Source organism: Oncorhynchus gorbuscha, linkage group LG05 (assembly GCF_021184085.1).
Source record: "Oncorhynchus gorbuscha isolate QuinsamMale2020 ecotype Even-year linkage group LG05, OgorEven_v1.0, whole genome shotgun sequence".
Lineage (NCBI taxonomy): Eukaryota > Metazoa > Chordata > Actinopteri > Salmoniformes > Salmonidae > Oncorhynchus > Oncorhynchus gorbuscha.
The window spans coordinates 87361643-87382030 of NC_060177.1; the positions used below are offsets into that span (position 1 = coordinate 87361643).

Consider the following 20388-nt stretch of genomic DNA (forward strand, 5'->3'; position numbering starts at 1 on the left):
TTTCTACTGTGTTATTGACTTGCTAATTGTTTACTCCATGTGTAACTCTGCGTTGTCTGTTCACACTGCTATGCTTTATCTTGGCCAGGTCGCAGTTGCAAATGAGAACTTGTTCTTAACTAGCCTACCTGGTTAAATAAAGGTGAAATAAAAAATAAATAAAAAATAATACTTGTAGGTGTTGCTGTTGTTTAGCAACAGAGTGCTATCTCATTGGTTGAGGCATCCCTGAGAACAGGCCACCTGTCTCCATTGGCCCTCTATCTGTGTCCCAAATGACACCCTGGCCTAGATAGTGCACTACTTTTGACCAGGATCTATAGGGCCCTGGTCAAAAGTAGAGCACTATGTAGGGAATAGGGTGTCATTTGGTACAAAGCATCTGTGTTGAGGGTATATTGTGAATGCACAGGTGAGGTCTTTATAAACAGTGAGAGGGCATAGGAAAAAACAGCAGTGGTTGCTTCCCCCTGAGACAGACAGACTCGTCTCCAGACTCTACAGAACACAGGTATTATGACCTTTTATGAGTCATGTAACGAGAGTTTACTTTATAATGTATTATATTTGAAAATGGACATTATGTATAGAACTCACTGGGCAAAAACTGGTTGAATCAACATTGTTTCCACAAAAATCTATGTGATGACTTTGAATCAACGTGGAATTCTGAATTTCTAAAAAGTAATCAATGTAACCTAAATCCAACGACAACCAAATGTAAATCAGAAGTAGACTTTGAACTGTGACCAGTGGGTATTGTCCTGATATATCCTGTTCCTTCTATCTTCTAATAATTTATGTATTTTAATATCTCTTTTCTTGCTCTTCTTGCTTTGTGACATTCTCTTAGAGAAACAGGTGATGTGCTTATATTTTCTCCTTTCATCTCCCTATCTCCCCCCCTCTCTCTAGTTGTCTTCCCTCCACGGATCAAGCCCTATCAGACTGAGAGACATGTCCTCCTCCTCTCTCCCGTGGTGCCTGCTGGTGGTGTGTGTTCTGACTGTGGTCCAGATCTATGCAGCAGAGGAACCTATGGTCCTCAAGGTGTTCAACCTCCATGCCACTGACCTGCACAGCAGCCTGCTAGGGACCCCTGATGCCTACGTCGAGGTAAATCTCTCCTCACCTGAGTCACCTGTCCACCATGATAGCTGAGACAACCGGCCGTGATTGGGAGTCTCATTGGGCGGCGTACTATTGGCCCAGCGTCGTCCGGGTCAGAGGAGGGTTTGTCATTGTAAATAAGAATTTATTCTTAACCGACTAGTTAAATAAAGGTAAATAAATATTAGGGTAATTTTCAGCATTAATATCAGAATTCATAGAGTTAGTTAGAGGACTCGTCTTTGTATCTGAGCATGGGCAGCGCCATTAAAGCCATCTCCATTTTTAAGTAGTCAATTTTCACAAAGCTTATATATGTAATATACTGCCACCTGCAGGGCTGGAGTCCTGAAACAAATCGTGTGTCATTAATTTAATTAAATCAAATCAAATCAAATTAATTAAATTAAATTAAGTTTGAAGAAAGAGACAATGCTCTCCTGATCTGCTCTCTGCTGATCATCTGCTCTCCTGATCTGCTCTCCTTGGCTGATCACACTGATCACTCCCAACCCATTCTCATTATTATCCAGGTGTTCAGAGCGCACGGCTTTCTCGGGAGGACAGAGGTGAAGAACAACAACCATGACCCCAGCTGGAAGGAGGAGTTCAGCTTCCTCAACGCCCGTGAGAACAACATCTTGAGGTTGGAGGTGTACGACAGCGACATCAACACCGACGACCTGCTGGGGACCTGCGAGCGCTCCATCAAGATTGGAACTTGGCAACATAAATGTTTCCTGAAGACAGGCGGGATCCTGAACTACTCCTACACCCTAGATCCCCTACAGTAAACCCTGTACTACTCCTATACCCTAGAGCCTCTGCAGTAGACCCTGTACTAGTCCTACACCCTAGAGCCTCTACAGTAGACCCTGTACTAGTCCTACACCCTAGAGCCCCTACAGTAGACCCTGTACTACTCCTACACCCTAGAGCCTCTATAGTAGACCCTGTATTCATCCTACCCTACACCCTAGAGGCCCTAGCCCAGCATAGAGCCCCTCCATCAACAACTGTAATCCAACAATACTCAGCTAGACCTCCTCCTCCCTTGTCTGACCCCTCATCTGTTACATTGCTTTCTCATTCCAAATCAAATCAAACCTTATTGAAGCCAGCCGCCGCCATATCGGTTCACCTCATAAAGAGCAGTCCTCCATAGGATGCCACGGACAAAATTACATGTATTTAAGTCTTTCTTTGTTGTAGTGGGGACAGTAACATTGGTACTCTCTAAAAACGCTACTTTATTATACTTTAAAAGTATGCATTAAGGCATATATAATAGATTATACTTGGCAAAAACAAATGTTGACAACAATAAATGTATTTCTATATAATCCCAAATTGTTTTTACAATGGTGAAGGAGTTGAATGGTGAAGGAGTTGAATGGCTGCGCAGTGGCTTCCAAACAGCGGCCAATTGTAGTCATCAAGGGTTTTATACACATTATTGATTCCTTACACCCTCAACTAGAGAGTATGCCTGCTCTTACCAACAACAACATCCGACCCCCATCTAGCCCCTCTCCCCTGACATGGATTTCTAATTCTCCTCAAACTGAGCTGAAAAACCGTCCTCCCCCTGACCTCATCCTCGGGCTCATCATAACAGACTAGATTCTAGAACATTGAGCAGTACAAAACTCCACCTCCCCCCTACAGTTAGTTCATTGTAATTAGTGTCTACACATTTACCTTAGAACTGAAGTAGTGAATGAGTTAACATCTGTCACTCACTGGTGTCTGGCCTGCTGTCACTGTGTCTGGCCTGCTGTCACTGTGTCTGGCCTGCTGTCACTGTGTCTGGCCTGCTGTCACTGTGTCTGGCCTGCTGTCACTGTGTCTGGCCTGCTGTCACTGTGTCTGGCCTGCTGTCACTGTGTTTGGCCTGCTGTCACTGTGTCTGGCCTGCTGTCACTGTGTCTGGCCTGCTGTCACTGTGTCTGGCCTGCTGTCACTGTGTCTGGCCTGCTGTCACTGTGTCTGGCCTGCTGTCACTGTGTCTGGCCTGCTGTCACTGTGTCTGGCCTGCTGTCACTGTGTCTGGCCTGCTGTCACTGTGTCTGGCCTGCTGTCACTGTGTCTGGCCTGCTGTCACTGTGTCTGGCCTGCTGTCACTGTGTCTGGCCTGCTGTCACTGTGTCTGGCCTGCTGTCACTGTGTCTGGCCTGCTGTCACTGTGTCTGGCCTGCTGTCACTGTGTCTGGCCTGCTGTCACTGTGTCTGGCCTGCTGTCACTGTGTCTGGCCTGCTGTCACTGTGTCTGGCCTGCTGTCACTGTGTCTGGCCTGCTGTCACTGTGTCTGGCCTGCTGTCACTGTGTCTGGCCTGCTGTCACTGTGTCTGGCCTGCTGTCACTGTGTCTGGCCTGCTGTCACTGTGTCTGGCCTGCTGTCACTGTGTCTGGCCTGCTGTCACTGTGTCTGGCCTGCTGTCACTGTGTTTGGCCTGCTGTCACTGTGTCTGGCCTGCTGTCACTGTGTCTGGCCTGCTGTCACTGTGTCTGGCCTGCTGTCACTGTGTCTGGCCTGCTGTCACTGTGTCTGGCCTGCTGTCACTGTGTCTGGCCTGCTGTCACTGTGTCTGGCCTGCTGTCACTGTGTCTGGCCTGCTGTCACTGTGTCTGGCCTGCTGTCACTGTGTCTGGCCTGCTGTCACTGTGTCTGGCCTGCTGTCACTGTGTCTGGCCTGCTGTCACTGTGTCTGGCCTGCTGTCACTGTGTCTGGCCTGCTGTCACTGTGTCTGGCCTGCTGTCACTGTGTCTGGCCTGCTGTCACTGTGTCTGGCCTGCTCTGATCCTCACTTTAGTATGACATCAATTAATACAAATCTTGTTTCCCTGCACAATGGTCTCAGTCTGGCTCTCTCCAGTTCTTCACTGAAATACCAAATTACCATATTCATGTTATAGAAATAACAGCTAGCCTACAATTTGACAATGAGGCTTACATCTTTTCAATCATAGTCTCTTACCATGTTTAGTGTGGACACCGGACTTTGGCCACAAATTGTCAATAAAACTGTGGAATTATGATTTCAACAAGGTAATTGAACCTCTGTTAGAGAAAACGGAATGTTTTTGAGAAAAATAGTACAATTCCTAGAGAGAGAAATTAAGAAAACCTTTTAAGCTAAATGTGTTTGTTTACTGTCATAGTATCTAATTAGCAGCATCTTCATGATTCAACATTGGTTCTCTTTCACAACAGTTAAAAATGTAAACAATCAAATAATATAGCATTTCCCCTGCAAAGAAGGTTGTTGTTTTGGGGGGATTGTGATTAAGTAAGAAAGCAGTATTCAGCTATTTGTGGTATACCCGGCCAGATGTACAGATAGCTAAGCTGGATTCTTCTTGTGCTGTAAAGAAACGAGTAAGGAAACGAGGCAGAACCAGGTGGAACGAGGCGTACCAAACACATTTCAGACCAGCTTGAACAAACACAGGTGTGGAAAAATGTGTTGCTGTGGGAATAAGTCATGATGACACATGATACGTCACTCAGCTATTAGTCCCTGTTTGTGTTCCAAATGGCACCCTATTCCCTGTGTAGTGCACTGCCCACTCTATGGGCCCTGGTCTAAAGTAGTGCACTATATAGGGAATAGGGTGCCATTTGGGATGAAGATATTGTAAAGAACTAGTAACCTCCCCTTTATGGACACATTGGACTGGCTGTGTATGAAAACATTTCTGGATGTCAAATCCTTGCTTCCTCCCTCCTTGTTTCCTCAATTTATCTTAAAGATCATTGGAGGAGAAGGTCCATGGGAGGGAAATTGGATCTTCTCCTCCAATGAGCTTTAAGAGAGAGGTTACTGGTTGGTTAATGGGAGTCTGGGTCTAACAGGTGAGTAATAATGATGAGAATTCTGCCACGCTAAAGATGATAAACACCTCGTTGTCAAATTGTAGGCTAGCTGTTATTTCAACAACATAAAATATATGGTAAAAATCAATTGTTTTATGAAGACTGAAGTATATCATGAGTAAGTATATCATGAGTAAGTATATCATGAGTAAGTATATCATGAGTAAGTATATCATGAGTAAGTATATCATGAGTAAGTATATCATGACGTGTCGTTTATTGTTTCTATTGAACGTGCCATACTAATAAAGGCATTGTCACGCCTTGGTCATAGTGTTTTGTGTTTCGTTATACATTTGGTCAGGCCAGGGTGTGACATGGGTTTAATGTTGTGTTTCGTATTGGGGGTTTTGTAGGTATTGGGATTGCGGCTGAGTTGGGGTGTTGTATGGGCTTGGCTGCCTGAGGCGGTTCTCAATCAGAGTCAGGTGATTCTCGTTGTCTCCGATTGGGAACCGTATTTAGGTAGCCTGGGTTTCACTGTGTATTTCGTGGGTGATTGTTCCTGTCTCTGTGTAGTTTCACCAGATAGGCTGTAATTAGATTTCACGTTCCGTTTTTTGTTTTGTATTTTGTAATAGTTATTTCATGTGTCACTTTTTTTCATTAAAGTCATGAGTAACCACCACGCTGCATTTCGGTCCGACTCTCTTTCTACAAACGAAGAACGCCGTTACACGCATTGTAATTACAGTGCCTTGCGAAAGTATTCGGCCACGTTGAACTTTGCGACCTTTTGCCACATTTCAGGCTTCAAACATAAAGATATAAAACTGTATTTTTTTGTGAAGAATCAACAACAAGTGGGACACAATCATGAAGTGGAACGACATTTATTGGATATTTCAAACTTTTTTAACAAATCAAAAACTGAAAAATTGGGCGTGCAAAATTATTCAGCCCCCTTAACCAGAAGGGGACTAGGGTTCCAATTTGGGAACCCCCCCCCCCCCCACGTTCAACTGGAAGGTGGCGCATGGAACGCAAAAATATTCCTAAAAATATTTAACCTCCACACATTAACAAGTCCAATGGCTCAAATGAAAGATAAACACATTGTTTATCTACCCAGCAAGTCAGATTTCTAAAATGTTTTATGGCGAAAACATAGCACATATTTATATTAGATCACCACCGAAACAAAAGGCAAGCGGCGGCCATTTTGTCCCAGAAAAAATCAAATTTAAAAGTAGTATTAAAAAATAAATAGTTCACTAACCTTTTGAAAATCTTAATCAGATGACAGTAATATTACATGTTACACAGTACATTTAATTTTTTTTTTTCAATAATATGCCATTTATATCCATAAATCTCTGTTTACAATGACGACATTTCAAAAAATGCTACTCAATATGTCAGGAGAAATGATGATAGCTCCGACAGATAACGTCAGATAACAAGCAATAAACATGACTAAATATACATGTTCTACATATAGTTACAAAGATACACTTCTTCTTAATGCAACCGCTGTATTACATTTATTTTTAACGTTACAGACATCGTTCGCTGGGCTATACTATGAGTCAGCGCTCAGATATTAGCAGTATGTCTCCTCTACGTTTGGAGTCCACAGAAACACCAAATAACCACATAAATATTCCCTTACCTTTGATGTTCTTCCATCAGGAGACGTAGAAGGAGTCATACTTACCCAATACATCGTTTGGTTTCACGTTGTGTATCTCTGTATTAGCACATGTTAACAGCTTCGGCTGAAATGCATCCAAAATGACTTCTGGTCCAGCACTCTTGCGCATCAAAACTTCCAATTTACATATTATATGTCCACTAAACTGGTCAAACAATGTGAAAAATCGAGCTTTATGATGTTTTTAGCATGTAGAACAAAGAGCAACGCTAACAGACAATCCGGCTTGAAATGCTGCATCATGGAAAAAGTCGTACCCCAAATCGGCCGCGCGCAAAAGAGTGCCTGTTTTTCAGAGGGACACGAGCAATTTCGCCCGCCAAACGTGCAGGGCTCAATGAACGTGCCATTTGAAATCTGACATCGCGCTGAACAGATAGAGACTGTTCCTGGATCCGTAGCTGCCTGGGTAGGGTGGGGGCCATGACGTCAAAGTTGACCCAACTTTTCTCTTCACAAGAGAGAATTTGGGAGAAAGGCTGCCCTGATAGTTCTGCTTTACATACAGACATAATTTAAACGGTTTTAGAAACTTTAGAGTGTTTTCTATTCAATAATAATTTTTATATGCATATATTAGCAATTTTGGGAAAAAATATTTTCAGTTTACTATGGGTACGCACTTTCTCCAACGGGGGCAGTATAGAGGGGTATCTCTAATACTTTGTAGCGCCACCTTTTGCTGCGATTACAGCTGTAAGTCACTTGGGGTATGTCTCTATCAGTTTTGCACATCGAGAGACTGAAAATTTTCCCATTCCTCCTTGCAAAACAGCTCGAGCTCAGTGAGGTTGGATGGAGAGCATTTGTGAACAGCAGTTTTCAGTTCTTTCCACAGATTCTCGATTGGATTCAGGTCTGGACTTTGACTTGGCCATTCTAACACTTGTATATGTTTATTTTTGAACCATTCCATTGTAAATTTTGCTTTATGTTTTGGATCATTGTCTTGTTGGAAGACAAATCTCCGTCCCAGTCTCAGGTCTTTTGCAGAATCCATCAGGTTTTCTTCCAGGATGGTCCTGTATTTGGCTCCATCCATCTTCCCATCAATTTTAACCATCTTCCCTGTCCCTGCTGAAGAAAATACGTGTATGTGTCTGTCGATGTGTCTGTCAAAGTGTCTGTCAATGTGTCTGTCAATGTGTCTGTCGATGTGTCTGTCAAAGTGTCTGTCAATGTGTCTGTCAATGTGTCTGTCAAAGTGTCTGTCAGTGTGTCTGTTAATGTGTCTGTTAATGTGTCTGTCAAAGTGTCTGTCAATGTGTCTGTTAATGTGTCTGTTAATGTGTCTGTCAATGTGTCTGTTAATGTGTCTGTCAAAGTGTCTGTCAATGTGTCTGTTAATGTGTCTGTCAATGTGTCTGTCAATGTGTCTGTCAAAGTGGCTGTCAATGTGTCTGTTAATGTGTCTGTCAATGTGTCTGTTAATGTGTCTGTCAATGTGTCTGTCAATGTGTCTGTCAAAGTGGCTGTCAATGTGTCTGTCAAAGTGTCTGTTAATGTGTCTGTTAATGTGTCTGTCAATGTGTCTGTCAATGTGTCTGTTAATGTGTCTGTTAATGTGTCTGTCAATGTGTCTGTCAATGTGTCTGTTGATGTGTCTGTTGATGTGTCTGTCAATGTGTCTGTCAATGTGTCTGTCGATGTGTCTGTTAATGTGTCTGTCAATGTGTCTGTCAATGTGTCTGTCTAAGTGTCTGTCAATGTGTCTGTTAATGTGTCTGTTAATGTGTCTGTCAATGTGTCTGTTAATGTGTCTGTCAATGTGTCTGTCAATGTGTCTGTCAAAGTGGCTGTCAATGTGTCTGTTAATGTGTCTGTCAATGTGTCTGTTAATGTGTCTGTCAATGTGTCTGTCAATGTGTCTGTCAAAGTGGCTGTCAATGTGTCTGTCAATGTGTCTGTTAATGTGTCTGTTAATGTGTCTGTCAAAGTGGCTGTCAATGTGTCTGTCAAAGTGTCTGTTAATGTGTCTGTTAATGTGTCTGTTAATGTGTCTGTCAATGTGTCTGTCGATGTGTCTGTTGATGTGTCTGTTAATGTGTCTGTCAATGTGTCTGTCAATGTGTCTGTTGATGTGTCTGTTAATGTGTCTGTCAATGTGTCCGTCGATGAACAGCAGTCAGCAGCTAAAAGGCCTTTGATAATATAAAAAATGCAATTGCGGGGAAAAAACAGTTTGGATGTGTCACGACTTCCTCTGAAGTTGGCCCCTCTCCTTGTTCGGGCGGTCGACGTCACCGGCCTTCTAGCCTTCGTTGATCCATTTTTAATTTTCCATTGGTTTTGTCTCGTCTTACTTCACACCTGGTTCCAATCCCATCAACCCTCTGTTTCCCCTCATGTGTTTGTCGGTGATTGTCTGTTGTATGTTTTGCTCAAGTCATGTTCTGGTGTGCGATGGGTTTTGTACCCGTTTATAATTATTTTTGTATATATTGGTTTTCAGAGTTTTTTTGTGTTTTTTTTTTTAGCATTTATTAAATTGCTCTGTTTATACCAAGTTCACTCTACTGCACCTGACTTCCCTGCCACCAACACGCACCATTACAGGATGACTGGGTGACTGGATGACTGGGTGACTGGATGACTGGGTGACTGGATGACTGGGTGACTGGATGACTGGGTGACTGGATGACTGGGTGACTGGATGACTGGGTGACTGGATGACTGGGTGACTGGATGACTGGGTGACTGGATGACTGGGTGACTGGATGACTGGGTGCCACTGGATGACTGGGTGACTGGATGACTGGGTGACTGGATGACTGGGTGACTGGATGACTGGGTGCCACTGGAAAGTTGGTGAAGTATAATTTCCTCCTCATACAATCTGTGCATCCATACTTTTCATTGGCCTGTGCTACAGGGTTGCATTTAAAGACAGCGTCATTTGTTTAACTCATCTCAGTATGTCGACATCGGAGTAGCCATTTTGGTCATTTGTATGCTATTAAAAAAGGTTCTTGTGACGTCTCCAGTCATGTAAAATGACATTGCATTTCATGGAATCGGATTTGAAAAGCCATTTTTTTCCCCCTTAGACCTGCATGCATATACAACGACATGCATGCAATGTGCTTTATTAAATGTGATTTGTTTTATGCCCCTGACCAGCAGGACCTCAACCGTTACACGACGCTGACCTTTGACCCCACGCTCATTCCAAAAACCCTCTTGACCTAAGAGACGCACATACTATGTACTCACCCCTATCACAATGTCTGATTATCATATTTAAGTGCATTTGTTAATGAACTAACCCCAATAACTGAGCATATGCCAAATGCTCCCTGTGACCTTGTCCCTACTGGATATTGGATCACTCATCTGATATGACGATGGCATCAATAAAGAAACTTGCATCTCAGTGTTATGGTCTCAGTCTGGATATTTATTTCATCACGTAAAGTGTTTACTTTTTATCTTAACATGTCAGTGATTATGAATTTGAATTTTCATGGATTTCTCTTTATGAACATTGAGGTTTGATGACCCAGATTAAGCCTAATGCTGAAATTAAAATCACACTTAATGTAGAATCCCTGTTGAAAGGGCTTTTCTTTGTAGTCCAGGACCAAGTTGAATTTGTGTCCAGAAAACTAGCCCACAAAGTGTTGATTCAAAAGCCTGGCCTTCATTCATCAGCACCAGACAGGTTAATAATACTTGTAGGTGTTGCTGTTGTTTAGCAACAGAGTGCTATCTCATTGGTTGAGGCATCACTGAGAACAGGCCACCTGTCTCCATTGGCCCTCTATCTGTGTCCCAAATGACACCCTGGCCTAGATGGTGCACTACGTTTGACCAGGATCTATAGGGCTCTGGTCAATAGTAGAGCACAATGTAGGGAATAGGGTGTCATTTGGGACAAAGAATCTGTTTGAGTATGTTGAGGGTATATTGTGGATGCACAGGTGAGGTCTTTATAAACAGTGAGAGGGCATAGGAAAAACCATAAGTGGTTGTTTCCCCCTGAGACAGACAGACTCGTCTCCAGACTCTACAGAACACAGGTATTATGACCTTTTATGAGTCATGTAACGAGAGTTTACTTTATAATGTATTATATTTGAAAATGGACATTATGTATAGAACTCACTGGGCAAAAACTGGTTGAATCAACATTGTTTCCACAAAAATCTATGTGATGACTTTGAATCAACGTGGAATTCTGAATTTGCAAAAAGTAATCAATGTAACCTAAATCCAATGACAACCAAATGTAAATCAGAAATAGACTTTGAACTGTGACCAATGGGTATTGTCCTGATATATCCTGTTCCTTCTATCTTCTAATTATTTATGTATTTTAATGTCTCTTTTCTTGCTCTTCTTGCTTTATATTTTCTCCTTTCATCTCCCTATCCCCCCTCTCTCTCTAGTTGTTTTCTCTCCACGGATCAAGCCCTATCAGACTGAGAGACATGTCCTCCTCCTCTCTCCCGTGGTGCCTGCTGGTGGTGTGTGTTCTGACTGTGGTCCAGATCTATGCAGCAGAGGAACCTAAAGTCCTCAAGGTTTTCAACCTCCATGCCACTGACCTGCATAGCAGCCTGCTAGGGACCCCTGATGCCTACGTTGAGGTAAATCTCTCCTCACCTGAGTCACCTGTCCACCATGATAGCTGATGTGTGATGTTAAGATTATTCGATCCCGGGCTGTATCACAAACGGCCATGATTGGGAGTCTCATTGGGCGGCGTACTATTGGCCCAGCGTCGTCCGGGTTAGAGGAGGGTTTGTCTTTGTAAATAATGCCACACCCTGACCTTAGAGAGCCTTTTTATGTCTCTATTTGGTTTGGTCAGGGTGTGATTTGAGGTGGGCATTCAATGTTTTTGTTTTCTATGATTTTGTATTTCTATGTTTTGGCCGGGTATGGTTCTCCATTAGGGACAGCTGTCTATCGTTGTCTCTGATTGGGAACCATACTTAGTAGCCCTTTTCCCTCCTTTCAGTGTGGGAAGTTAACTTTGTTTGTGGCATATAGCCCTTAACTCTTGGCACACGTATCCCTTTAACGGGATCATTTTCGTAAACAACCTCTGAATTGCAGTGCCATATTTTTAAAAAATTACAAAAAATATTAATTTTCACGAAAAGTTTAGCTTGTTGTTAATCCACCTATCGTGTCAGATTTTGAAAATATGCTTTACAGCGAAAGCAATCCAAGCGTTTGTGAGTTTATCGACCACTAGACAAAACATTACGAACAGCTAGCAGCAATGTAGATTGGTCACAGAAGTCAGAAAAGCAATCAAATTAATCGCTTACCTTTGATGATCTTCGGATGTTTGCACTCACGAGACTCCCAGTTACACAATAAATGTTCCTTTTGTTTGATAAATATTATTTTTATATCCAAAAACCTAAATTTGGTATGTTCAGAAATCAACAGGCTTGAGCGGTCATGAAGGGCAGACAAAAATTCCAAATAGTATCCGTAAAGTTTGTAGAAACAAACATTTTTTATAACCAATCCTCAGGTTGTTTTTAACATAAATAATCAATAATATTTCAACCGGATGGTAAACTATTCAATAAAAGAGATTTATTTTATTTATTTATTTATTTCACCTTTATTTAACCAGGTAGGCTAGTTGAGAACAAGTTCTCATTTGCAACTGCGACCTGGCCAAGATAAAAGCATAGCAGTGTGAACAGACAACACAGAGTTACACATGGAATAAACAATTAACAAGTCAATAACACAGTAGAAAAAAAAAAATGGGCAGTCTATATACAATGTGTGCAAAAGGCATGAGGAGGTAGGCGAATAATACAGTATTGCAGATTAACACTGGAGTGATAAATGATCAGGTCATGTACAGGTAGAGATATTGGTGTGCAAAAGAGCAGAAAAATAAATAAATAAAAACAGTATAAAAAACAGTATGGGAATGAGGTAGGTGAAAATGGGTGGGCTATTTTCCTATAGACTATGTACAGCTGCAGTGATCGGTTAGCTGCTCGGATAGCTGATGTTTGAAGTTGGTGAGGGAGATAAAAGTCTCCAACTTCAGCGATTTTGAATCTCGTTCCAGTCACAGGCAGCAGAGTACTGGAACGAAAGGCGGCCAAATGATGTGTTGGCTTTAGGGATGATCAGTGAGATACACCTGCTGGAGCGCGTGCACGGATGGGTGTTGCCATCGTGACCAGTGAACTGAGATAAGGCGGAGCTTTACCTAGCATGGACTTGTAGATGACCTGGAGCCAGTGGGTCTGGCGACGAATATGTAGTGAGGGCCAGCCGACTAGAGCATACAAGTCGCAGTGGTGGGTGGTATAAGGTGCTTTAGTGACAAAACGGATGGCACTGTGATAGACTGCATCCAGTTTGCTGAGTAGAGTGTTGGAAGCCATTTTGTAGATGACATCGCCGAAGTCGAGGATCGGTAGGATAGTCAGTTTAACTAGGGTAAGCTTGGCAGCGTGAGTGAAGGAGGCTTTGTTGCGGAATAGAAAGCCGACTCTTGATTTGATTTTCGATTGGAGATGTTTGATGTGGGTCTGGAAGGAGAGTTTGCAGTCTAGCCAGACACCTAGGTACTTATAGATGTCCACATATTCAAGGTCGGAACCATCCAGGGTGGTGATGCTAGTCGGACATGCGGGTGCAGGCAGCGATCGGTTGAAAAGCATGCATTTGGTTTTACTCGCATTTAAGAGCAGTTGGAGGCCACGGAAGGAGTGCTGTATGGCATTGAAGCTCGTTTGGAGGTTAGATAGCACAGTGTCCAATGACGGGCCGAAAGTATATAGAATGGTGTCGTCTGCGTAGAGGTGGATCAGGGAATCGCCCGCAGCAAGAGCAACATCATTGATATACACAGAGAAAAGAGTCGGCCCGAGAATTGAACCCTGTGGCACCCCCATAGAGACTGCCAGAGGACCGGACAGCATGCCCTCCGATTTGACACACTGAACTCTGTCTGCAAAGTAATTGGTGAACCAGGCAAGGCAGTCATCCGAAAAACCGAGGCTGTAGAGTCTGCCGATAAGAATATGGTGATTTCGAAAGCCTTGGCGAGGTCGATGAAGACGGCTGCACAGTACTGTCTTTTATCGATGGCGGTTATGATATCGTTTAGTTTGAGTGTGGCTGAGGTGCACCCGTGACCGGCTCGGAAACCAGATTGCACAGCGGAGAAGGTACGGTGGGATTCGAGATGGTCAGTGACCTGTTTGTTGACTTGGCTTTCGAAGACCTTAGATAGGCAGGGCAGGATGGATATAGGTCTGTAACAGTTTGGGTCCAGGGTGTCTCCCCCTTTGAAGAGGGGGATGACAGCGGCAGCTTTCCAATCCTTGGGGATCTCAGACGATATGAAAGAGAGGTTGAACAGGCTGGTAATAGGGGTTGCGACAATGGCGGCAGATAGTTTCAGAAATAGCGGGTCCAGATTGTCAAGCCCAGCTGATTTGTACGGGTCCAGGTTTTGCAGCTCTTTCAGAACATCTGCTATCTGGATTTGGGTAAAGGCGGAAGGCATGGCCAGCCGTTGAGAAGTGTTTATTGAAGTTTTCGATAATCATGGATTTATCGGTGGAGACAGTGTTTCCTAGCCTCAGAGCAGTGGGCAGCTGGGAGGAGGTGCTCTTGTTCTCCATGGACTTCACAGTGTCCCAGAACTTTTTGGAGTTGGAGCTACAGGATGCAAACTTCTGCCTGAAGAAGCTGGCCTTAGCTTTCCTGACTGACTGCGTGTATTGGTTCCTGACTTCCCTGAACAGTTGCATATCACGGGGGCTATTCGATGCTATTGCAGTCCGCCACAGGATGTTTTTGTGCTGGTCGAGGGCAGTCAGGTCTGGAGTGAACCAAGGGCTGTATCTGTTCTTGGTTCTGCATTTTTTGAACGGAGCATGCTTATCTAAAATGGTGAGGAAGTTACTTTTAAAGAATGACCATGCATCCTCAACTGACGGGATGAGGTCAATGTCCTTCCAGGATACCCGGGCCATGTCGATTAGAAAGGCCTGCTCACAGAAGTGTTTTAGGGAGCGTTTGACAGTGATGAGGGGTGGTCGTTTGACTACGGCTCCGTGGCGGATACAGGCGATGAGGCAGTGATCGCTGAGATCCTGGTTGAAGACAGCAGAGGTATATTTGGAGGGCCAGTTGGTCAGGATGACGTCTATGAGGGTGCCCTTGTTTACAGAGTTAGGGTTGTACCTGGTGGGTTCCTTGATGATTTGAGTGAGATTGAGGGCATCTAGCTTAGATTGTAGGACTGCCGGGGTGTTAAGCATATCCCAGTTTAGGTCACCTAACAGAACGAACTCTGAAGCTAGATGGGGGGCGATCAATTCACAAATGGTGTCCAGGGCACAGCTGGGAGCTGAGGGGGGTCGGTAGCAGGCGGCAACAGTGAGAGACTTGTTTCTGGAGAGAGTAATTTTCAAAATTAGTAGTTCAAACTGTTTGGGTATGGACCTGGAAAGTATGACATTACTTTGCAGGCTATCTCTGCAGTAGACTGCAACTCCTCCCCCTTTAGCAGTTCTATCTTGACGGAAGATGTTATAGTTGGGTATGGAAATCTCTGAATTTTTGGTGGCCTTCCTGAGCCAGGATTCAGACACGGCAAGGACATCAGGGTTGCAGAGTGTGCTAAAGCAGTGAGTAAAACAAACTTAGGGAGGAGGCTTCTGATGTTGACATGCATAAAACCAAGACTTTTTCGATCACAGAAGTCAACAAATGAGGGTACCTGGGGACATGCGGGGCCTGGGTTTACCTCCACATCACCCGCGGAACAGAGAAGGAGTAGTATGAGGGTACGGCTAAAGGCTATCAAAACTGGTCGCCTAGAGCGTTGGGGGCAGAGGATAAGAGGAGCAGGTTTCTGGGCATGGTAGAATATATTCAGGGCATAATGCGCAGACAGGGGTATGGTGGGGTGCGGGTACAGCGGAGGTAAGCCCAGGCACTGGGTGATGATGAGAGAGGTTGTATCTCTGGAAATGCTGGTTGTAATGGGTGAGGTCACCGCATGTGTGGGGGGGTGGGACAAGGGAGGTAACAGGGGTATGCAGAGTGGATCTAGGGGCTCCATTGTGAACTAAAACAATGATAACTAACCTGAACAACAGTATACAAGGCATATTGACATTTGGGAGAGACATACAGCGAGGCATACAGTAGTCACAGGTGTTGAATTGAGAAAGCTAGCTAAAAACAGTGGGCGAGGCTAATCAGCTAGCACAACAAACAGCAGGTAAAATGGCGTTGACTAGGCAACTGGGCCGACAGATAAAACAAACAAGCAGATTGGAGTACCGTGATTAATGGGCAGTCCAGTGTGCGTCAGCTATGTAGCCAAGAGATCAGTGTCCAGGGGCAGCGGTGGATGGGGCAGGGGGCTGGGCTGGCGAGTGTTATCCAGGTTTTTTTTTTTTTTTTTTAACTAACAATGACTAAATAGCTTGTAGCTAGCTAGCTGGTTAGCGTCTGGAGGTTCTTGAGTGTGTCATAAAAATAAAATAAAAATTAAAAGTAACAGCGATTCCGTACCACAGTGGGTGAGGCAAGTTTCCGGAAGGTATAAACAAAATAAAAATCAAAAAGAGATAGAAAGTAAATGGGTTCAGAGAGTTTGGGATGCAGTGATTCCGATGGTTAGCAGGCCTGTGCTAACAAGCTAACAGTTCGTAGGCCCGGGCTAGACAAGCTAGCCATTAGCAGGCCGAATTAGCAAGCAGGGAGATAGCGAGGACTAGAGAGTTAACCTTTGGGGGAACGTCGCGATGGGGTGAGTCTGTTTATTCCTCTTCATGCAGTGACATCGACAGACCGGTCGTGGGCCCGGGTAATTGTAGCCCAGGAGTATGCTACAGGTGCTCTATATACGCTAGGTGAGCTGGAGTACGCTAGGTGAGCTGGAGACACAGCGTTTCAGAAAGCTCGCGGGCCTTGGCCAGCAGATGGATCTTTGGCGATGTCGCAACGGAAAAGCCTGTTGAAACCACCTCGGACGATTATGTCGGCGGACCAGTCGTGATGGATCGGCGGGGCTCCGTGTCGGCAGTAAAGGGTCCAGGCCAGTTGGCAAAAGAGGTATTGTTGGGCCTCTTCGGCTAGTCGGGAGATGGGCTTAGCTCGAGCTAGCTCAAGGCTTTGGTGCTTGTTTTGGGACAGAGACGTTAGCCAGGAGTAGCCACTCGGATTGCAGCTAGCTAGTTGCGATGATCCGGTGTAAAGGTTCAGAGCTTGCGGTAGGAATCCGGAGAAAAGCAGTCTGATGTGCTCTGGGTTGATGTCGCGCTGGTGTCCTAGTTAGCTTTGAAGATAAAGAAAATGTTGAACGCGCATGAACTAATCGAAGGACATTCAGCTATCCACTGACGCGTTTTGATAAATCTCGCTCATTTTTCAGAATAAAACCTTGACACTATGTCTAAAGACTGTTCACACTCTGTGGAAGCATTTGCAAAATGAATCTGGTTGATATCCCTTTAAATGGAGGAAAGGCAGGCTATGGAACAGGAATTTTTCAAAATAAGAGGCACTTCTGGGTTGGATTTCCTCAGGTTTTCGCCTGCAAAATCAGTTCTGTTAAACCCACAGACAATATTTTGACAGTTTTGGAAACTTTAGAGTGTTTTCTATCCTAATCTGTCAATTATATGCATATTCCAGCATCTGGGCCTGAGAAATAGGCAGCTTACATTGGGAACATTATTTTTTTCCAAACATAAATTTCTGCTCCCTAGCTTCAAGAGGTTTAAGCTTCACGGTTGTTTTGTATTGTTTATTGTTTTTTGTCGGCGTCATCCTAAATAAATGGAATATGTACGCTCACCACGCTGCGCTTTGGTCAACTTCCTTTGACGGCCGTGAAAAGTAAGGATTTGTTCTTCGCTGACTTGCTTAGTTAAATAAAGGTAAAAGATTAATTGGATCATTTTCAGCATTAATATCAGAATTCATAGAGTTAGTTAGAGGACTCGTCTTTGTATCTGAGCATGGGCAGCACCATTAAAGCCATCTCCATTTTTAAGTAGTCAATTTTCACAAAGCTTATATTGGTAATTTACCGCCACCTGCGGGGCTGGAGTCCTGAAACAAATCTTGCCATTAATTTCATTCAATCCATAGTTAACCCAATTTGAAGAAAGAGACAATGCTCTCCTGATCTGCTCTCTGCTGATCATCTGCTCTCCTGATCTGCTCTCCTTCGCTGATCCCTCCCAACGCACTGGTTTCCACTACATACCACAGCCACACAAACAATGTATGCATTAATTTAAGGTCAGGGTTAGGCATAAGGTTAGCAGCCTGGTTAACGTTAATGTTAGGGTTGGGGTTGGGTTTAAAATCCGATTTTACAAAGATAAATTATAGAAATAGGCGGGGTTTATGACTTTGTAGCTGTTGTAACTAGTGACGACCATACCCACTCAGTTGACTACTTTAAAGGGATACCGCGAGATTCTGGAGATTCTTTACCCAGATTCTTTACCCAGAGTCAGATGAACTCGTCGATACCAGATTTATGCCTCTGCGTGCCGTATGAAGGAAGTTACAGGTAGTTTTTCGAGTTAATGCTAGCTAGGTATGCTAGCTTACCTGTAGACTTCCAGTCATTGTGCTATGCTAGCATACAGTTGTGTATACTCATAGGCGAACGGGTTATATCCATGATGTTTCCTCTAACTAACTCTATGATCATAATCATTCTCATTATTATCCAGGTGTTCAGGGCGCACGGCTTTCTCGGGAGGACAGAGGTGAAGAACAACAACCACCACCCCAGCTGGAAGGAGGAGTTCAGCTTCCTCAACGCCCGTGAGAACAACATCTTGAGGTTGGAGGTGTACGACAGCGACATCAACACCAACGACCTGCTGGGGACCTGCGAGCGCTCCATCAAGATCGGAACTTGGCAACATAAATGTTTCCTGAACACAGGCGGGATCCTGAACTACTCCTACACCCTAGAACCTCTACAGTAGACCCTGAACTACTCCTACACCCTAGAGCCCCTACAGTAGACCCTGAACTACTCCTACACCCTAGAGCCTCAACAGTAGAGCCTGTACTACTCCTACACCCTAGAGACCCTACAGTAGACCCTGAACTACACCTACACCCTAGAGCCTCAACAGTAGACCCTGTACTACTCCTACACCCTAGAGCCCCTACAGTAAACCCTGCTACTCCCACACCCTAGAGCCCCTACAGTAAACCCTGTACTCCTCCTACACCATAGAGCCCCTACAGTAAACCCTGTACTACTCCCACACCCTAGAGCCCCTACTGTAGACCCTGTACTACTCCTACACCCTGGAGCCTCTACAGTAGACCCTGTACTACTCCTACACCCTAGAGCCCCTACTGTAGACCCTGTACTACTCCTACACCCTGGAGCCTCTACAGTTGACCCTGTACTACTCCTACACCCTGGAGCCCCTAGCCTAGAGTAGAGCCCCTCCATCAACTACTGTAAGCCAACAATACTCAGCTAGAGTAGCTAGACCTCCTCCATTGTCTGACTCCTCATCTGTTACATGTCTTTCTCATTCTCCTGAGCTGAATTCTAGGCTCCTCTTGTCCTCTCTAGGTTTCTTCCTAGGTTCTGGCCTTTCTAGGGAGTTTTTCCTAGCCACCGTACTTCTACACCTGCATTGTTTGCTGTTTGGGGTTTTAGGCTGGGTTTCTGTACATCACTTTGTGTCATCAGCTGATGTAAGAAGGGCTTTATGAATAAATTTGATTTGATTGAACCCAGCCTCTACTATTCCTACATATGATGTTTATAAACCCTTGATACTGATGCTATGTATTGGCCAACGAGACACTTTGAAGCCAGCAGCCGCCATATTGGTTCTCCTCATAAAGAGCAGTCCTCCATAGGATGTCACGGACAAAATTACTTGTATTTAAGTTTTTCTTTGTTGTAGCGGGGACAGTAACATTAGTACTCTCTAAAAAGTATACTTTAAAGAATGTTTTATTATAATAGTTTTTTATTTAAATGTGTATGTTTAAAAGTATGCATTAAGGCAACTATGATAGAATATACTTGGCAAAAACAAATGTTGACAATAATACATGCATTTCTATAGCCTCTAAAATCGTTTTTACATTGGTGTAGGAGTTGAATGGTCAAGGAGTTGAATGGTCAAGGAGTTAAATGGTCAAGGAGTTGAATGGCTGCGCAGTGGCTTCAAAACAGCATCCCATTAAAGTCATCTAGGGTTTTATAAACATCCCTGATTCCTACATCCTCAACTAGAGAGTATGCCTGCTCTCACCAACAACAGCATCCGGCCCCCATCTAACCCCTCTCCTCTGACATGGATTTCTCATTCTCCTCAAACTGAGCTGGAAAACCGTCCTCCCCCTGACCTCATCCTCAGGCTCATCATAAGAGAATAGATTCTAGAACATTGAGCAGTACAAAACTCCACCTCCACCTTACAGTTAGTGTATTGTAATTAGTGTCTACACTGATGTCTCCCACCTTGTGTATTTGAAGTTTGACTCAGTTATATGACCCAGATCTGGTTGTCCCACTATAGTTACTATAGCTATATATTTTACAAGTACTGTGTATGTTTACCTTATGCAGTATTGAATGTGTTAACCTCTTGTCACTTACTGTGTTTTGACAATGAGGCTTACATATTTTCAATCATAGTCTCTTACCATGTTTAGTTTGGAGACCGGTCTTTGGACATAAATTGTCAATAAAACTGTGGAATTATGATACCAACAAGGTAATTTGAACC

At 43.9% G+C, this 20388-nt stretch overlaps 2 protein-coding genes across 2 annotated transcripts; both read left to right on the forward strand.

Moving 5' to 3' along the window:
- Positions 1 to 360: 360 nt before the first annotated feature.
- LOC124036626 (perforin-1-like) lies at positions 361 to 5256 on the forward strand. Its single transcript, XM_046351440.1, has 3 exons — positions 361 to 511; positions 916 to 1116; positions 1644 to 5256. Exons 2-3 carry the CDS (start codon positions 958 to 960, stop codon positions 1902 to 1904), a joined length of 420 nt encoding a protein of 139 aa, XP_046207396.1. The 5' UTR covers positions 361 to 511; positions 916 to 957; the 3' UTR covers positions 1905 to 5256.
- Positions 5257 to 10505: 5249 nt separating this feature from the next.
- LOC124036627 (perforin-1-like) lies at positions 10506 to 18717 on the forward strand. The gene is made up of 3 exons (XM_046351441.1): positions 10506 to 10662; positions 11032 to 11232; positions 18349 to 18717. Exons 2-3 carry the CDS (start codon positions 11074 to 11076, stop codon positions 18607 to 18609), a joined length of 420 nt encoding a protein of 139 aa, XP_046207397.1. The 5' UTR covers positions 10506 to 10662; positions 11032 to 11073; the 3' UTR covers positions 18610 to 18717.
- The last annotated feature ends 1671 nt before the right edge of the window (positions 18718 to 20388 follow it).

What these genes read in the sequence shown, in the direction of transcription:
- LOC124036627 (XM_046351441.1), top strand. Translation starts at nt 11,074, where the DNA reads ATGTCCTCCTCCTCTCTCCCGTGGTGCCTGCTGGTGGTGTGTGTTCTG. An exon ending in CCCCTGATGCCTACGTTGAG is followed by an intron (nt 11,233 to 18,348) that starts GTAAATCTCTCC and finishes ATTATTATCCAG; the next exon opens with GTGTTCAGGGCGCACGGCTT.
- LOC124036626 (XM_046351440.1), top strand. Translation starts at nt 958, where the DNA reads ATGTCCTCCTCCTCTCTCCCGTGGTGCCTGCTGGTGGTGTGTGTTCTG. An exon ending in CCCCTGATGCCTACGTCGAG is followed by an intron (nt 1,117 to 1,643) that starts GTAAATCTCTCC and finishes ATTATTATCCAG; the next exon opens with GTGTTCAGAGCGCACGGCTT.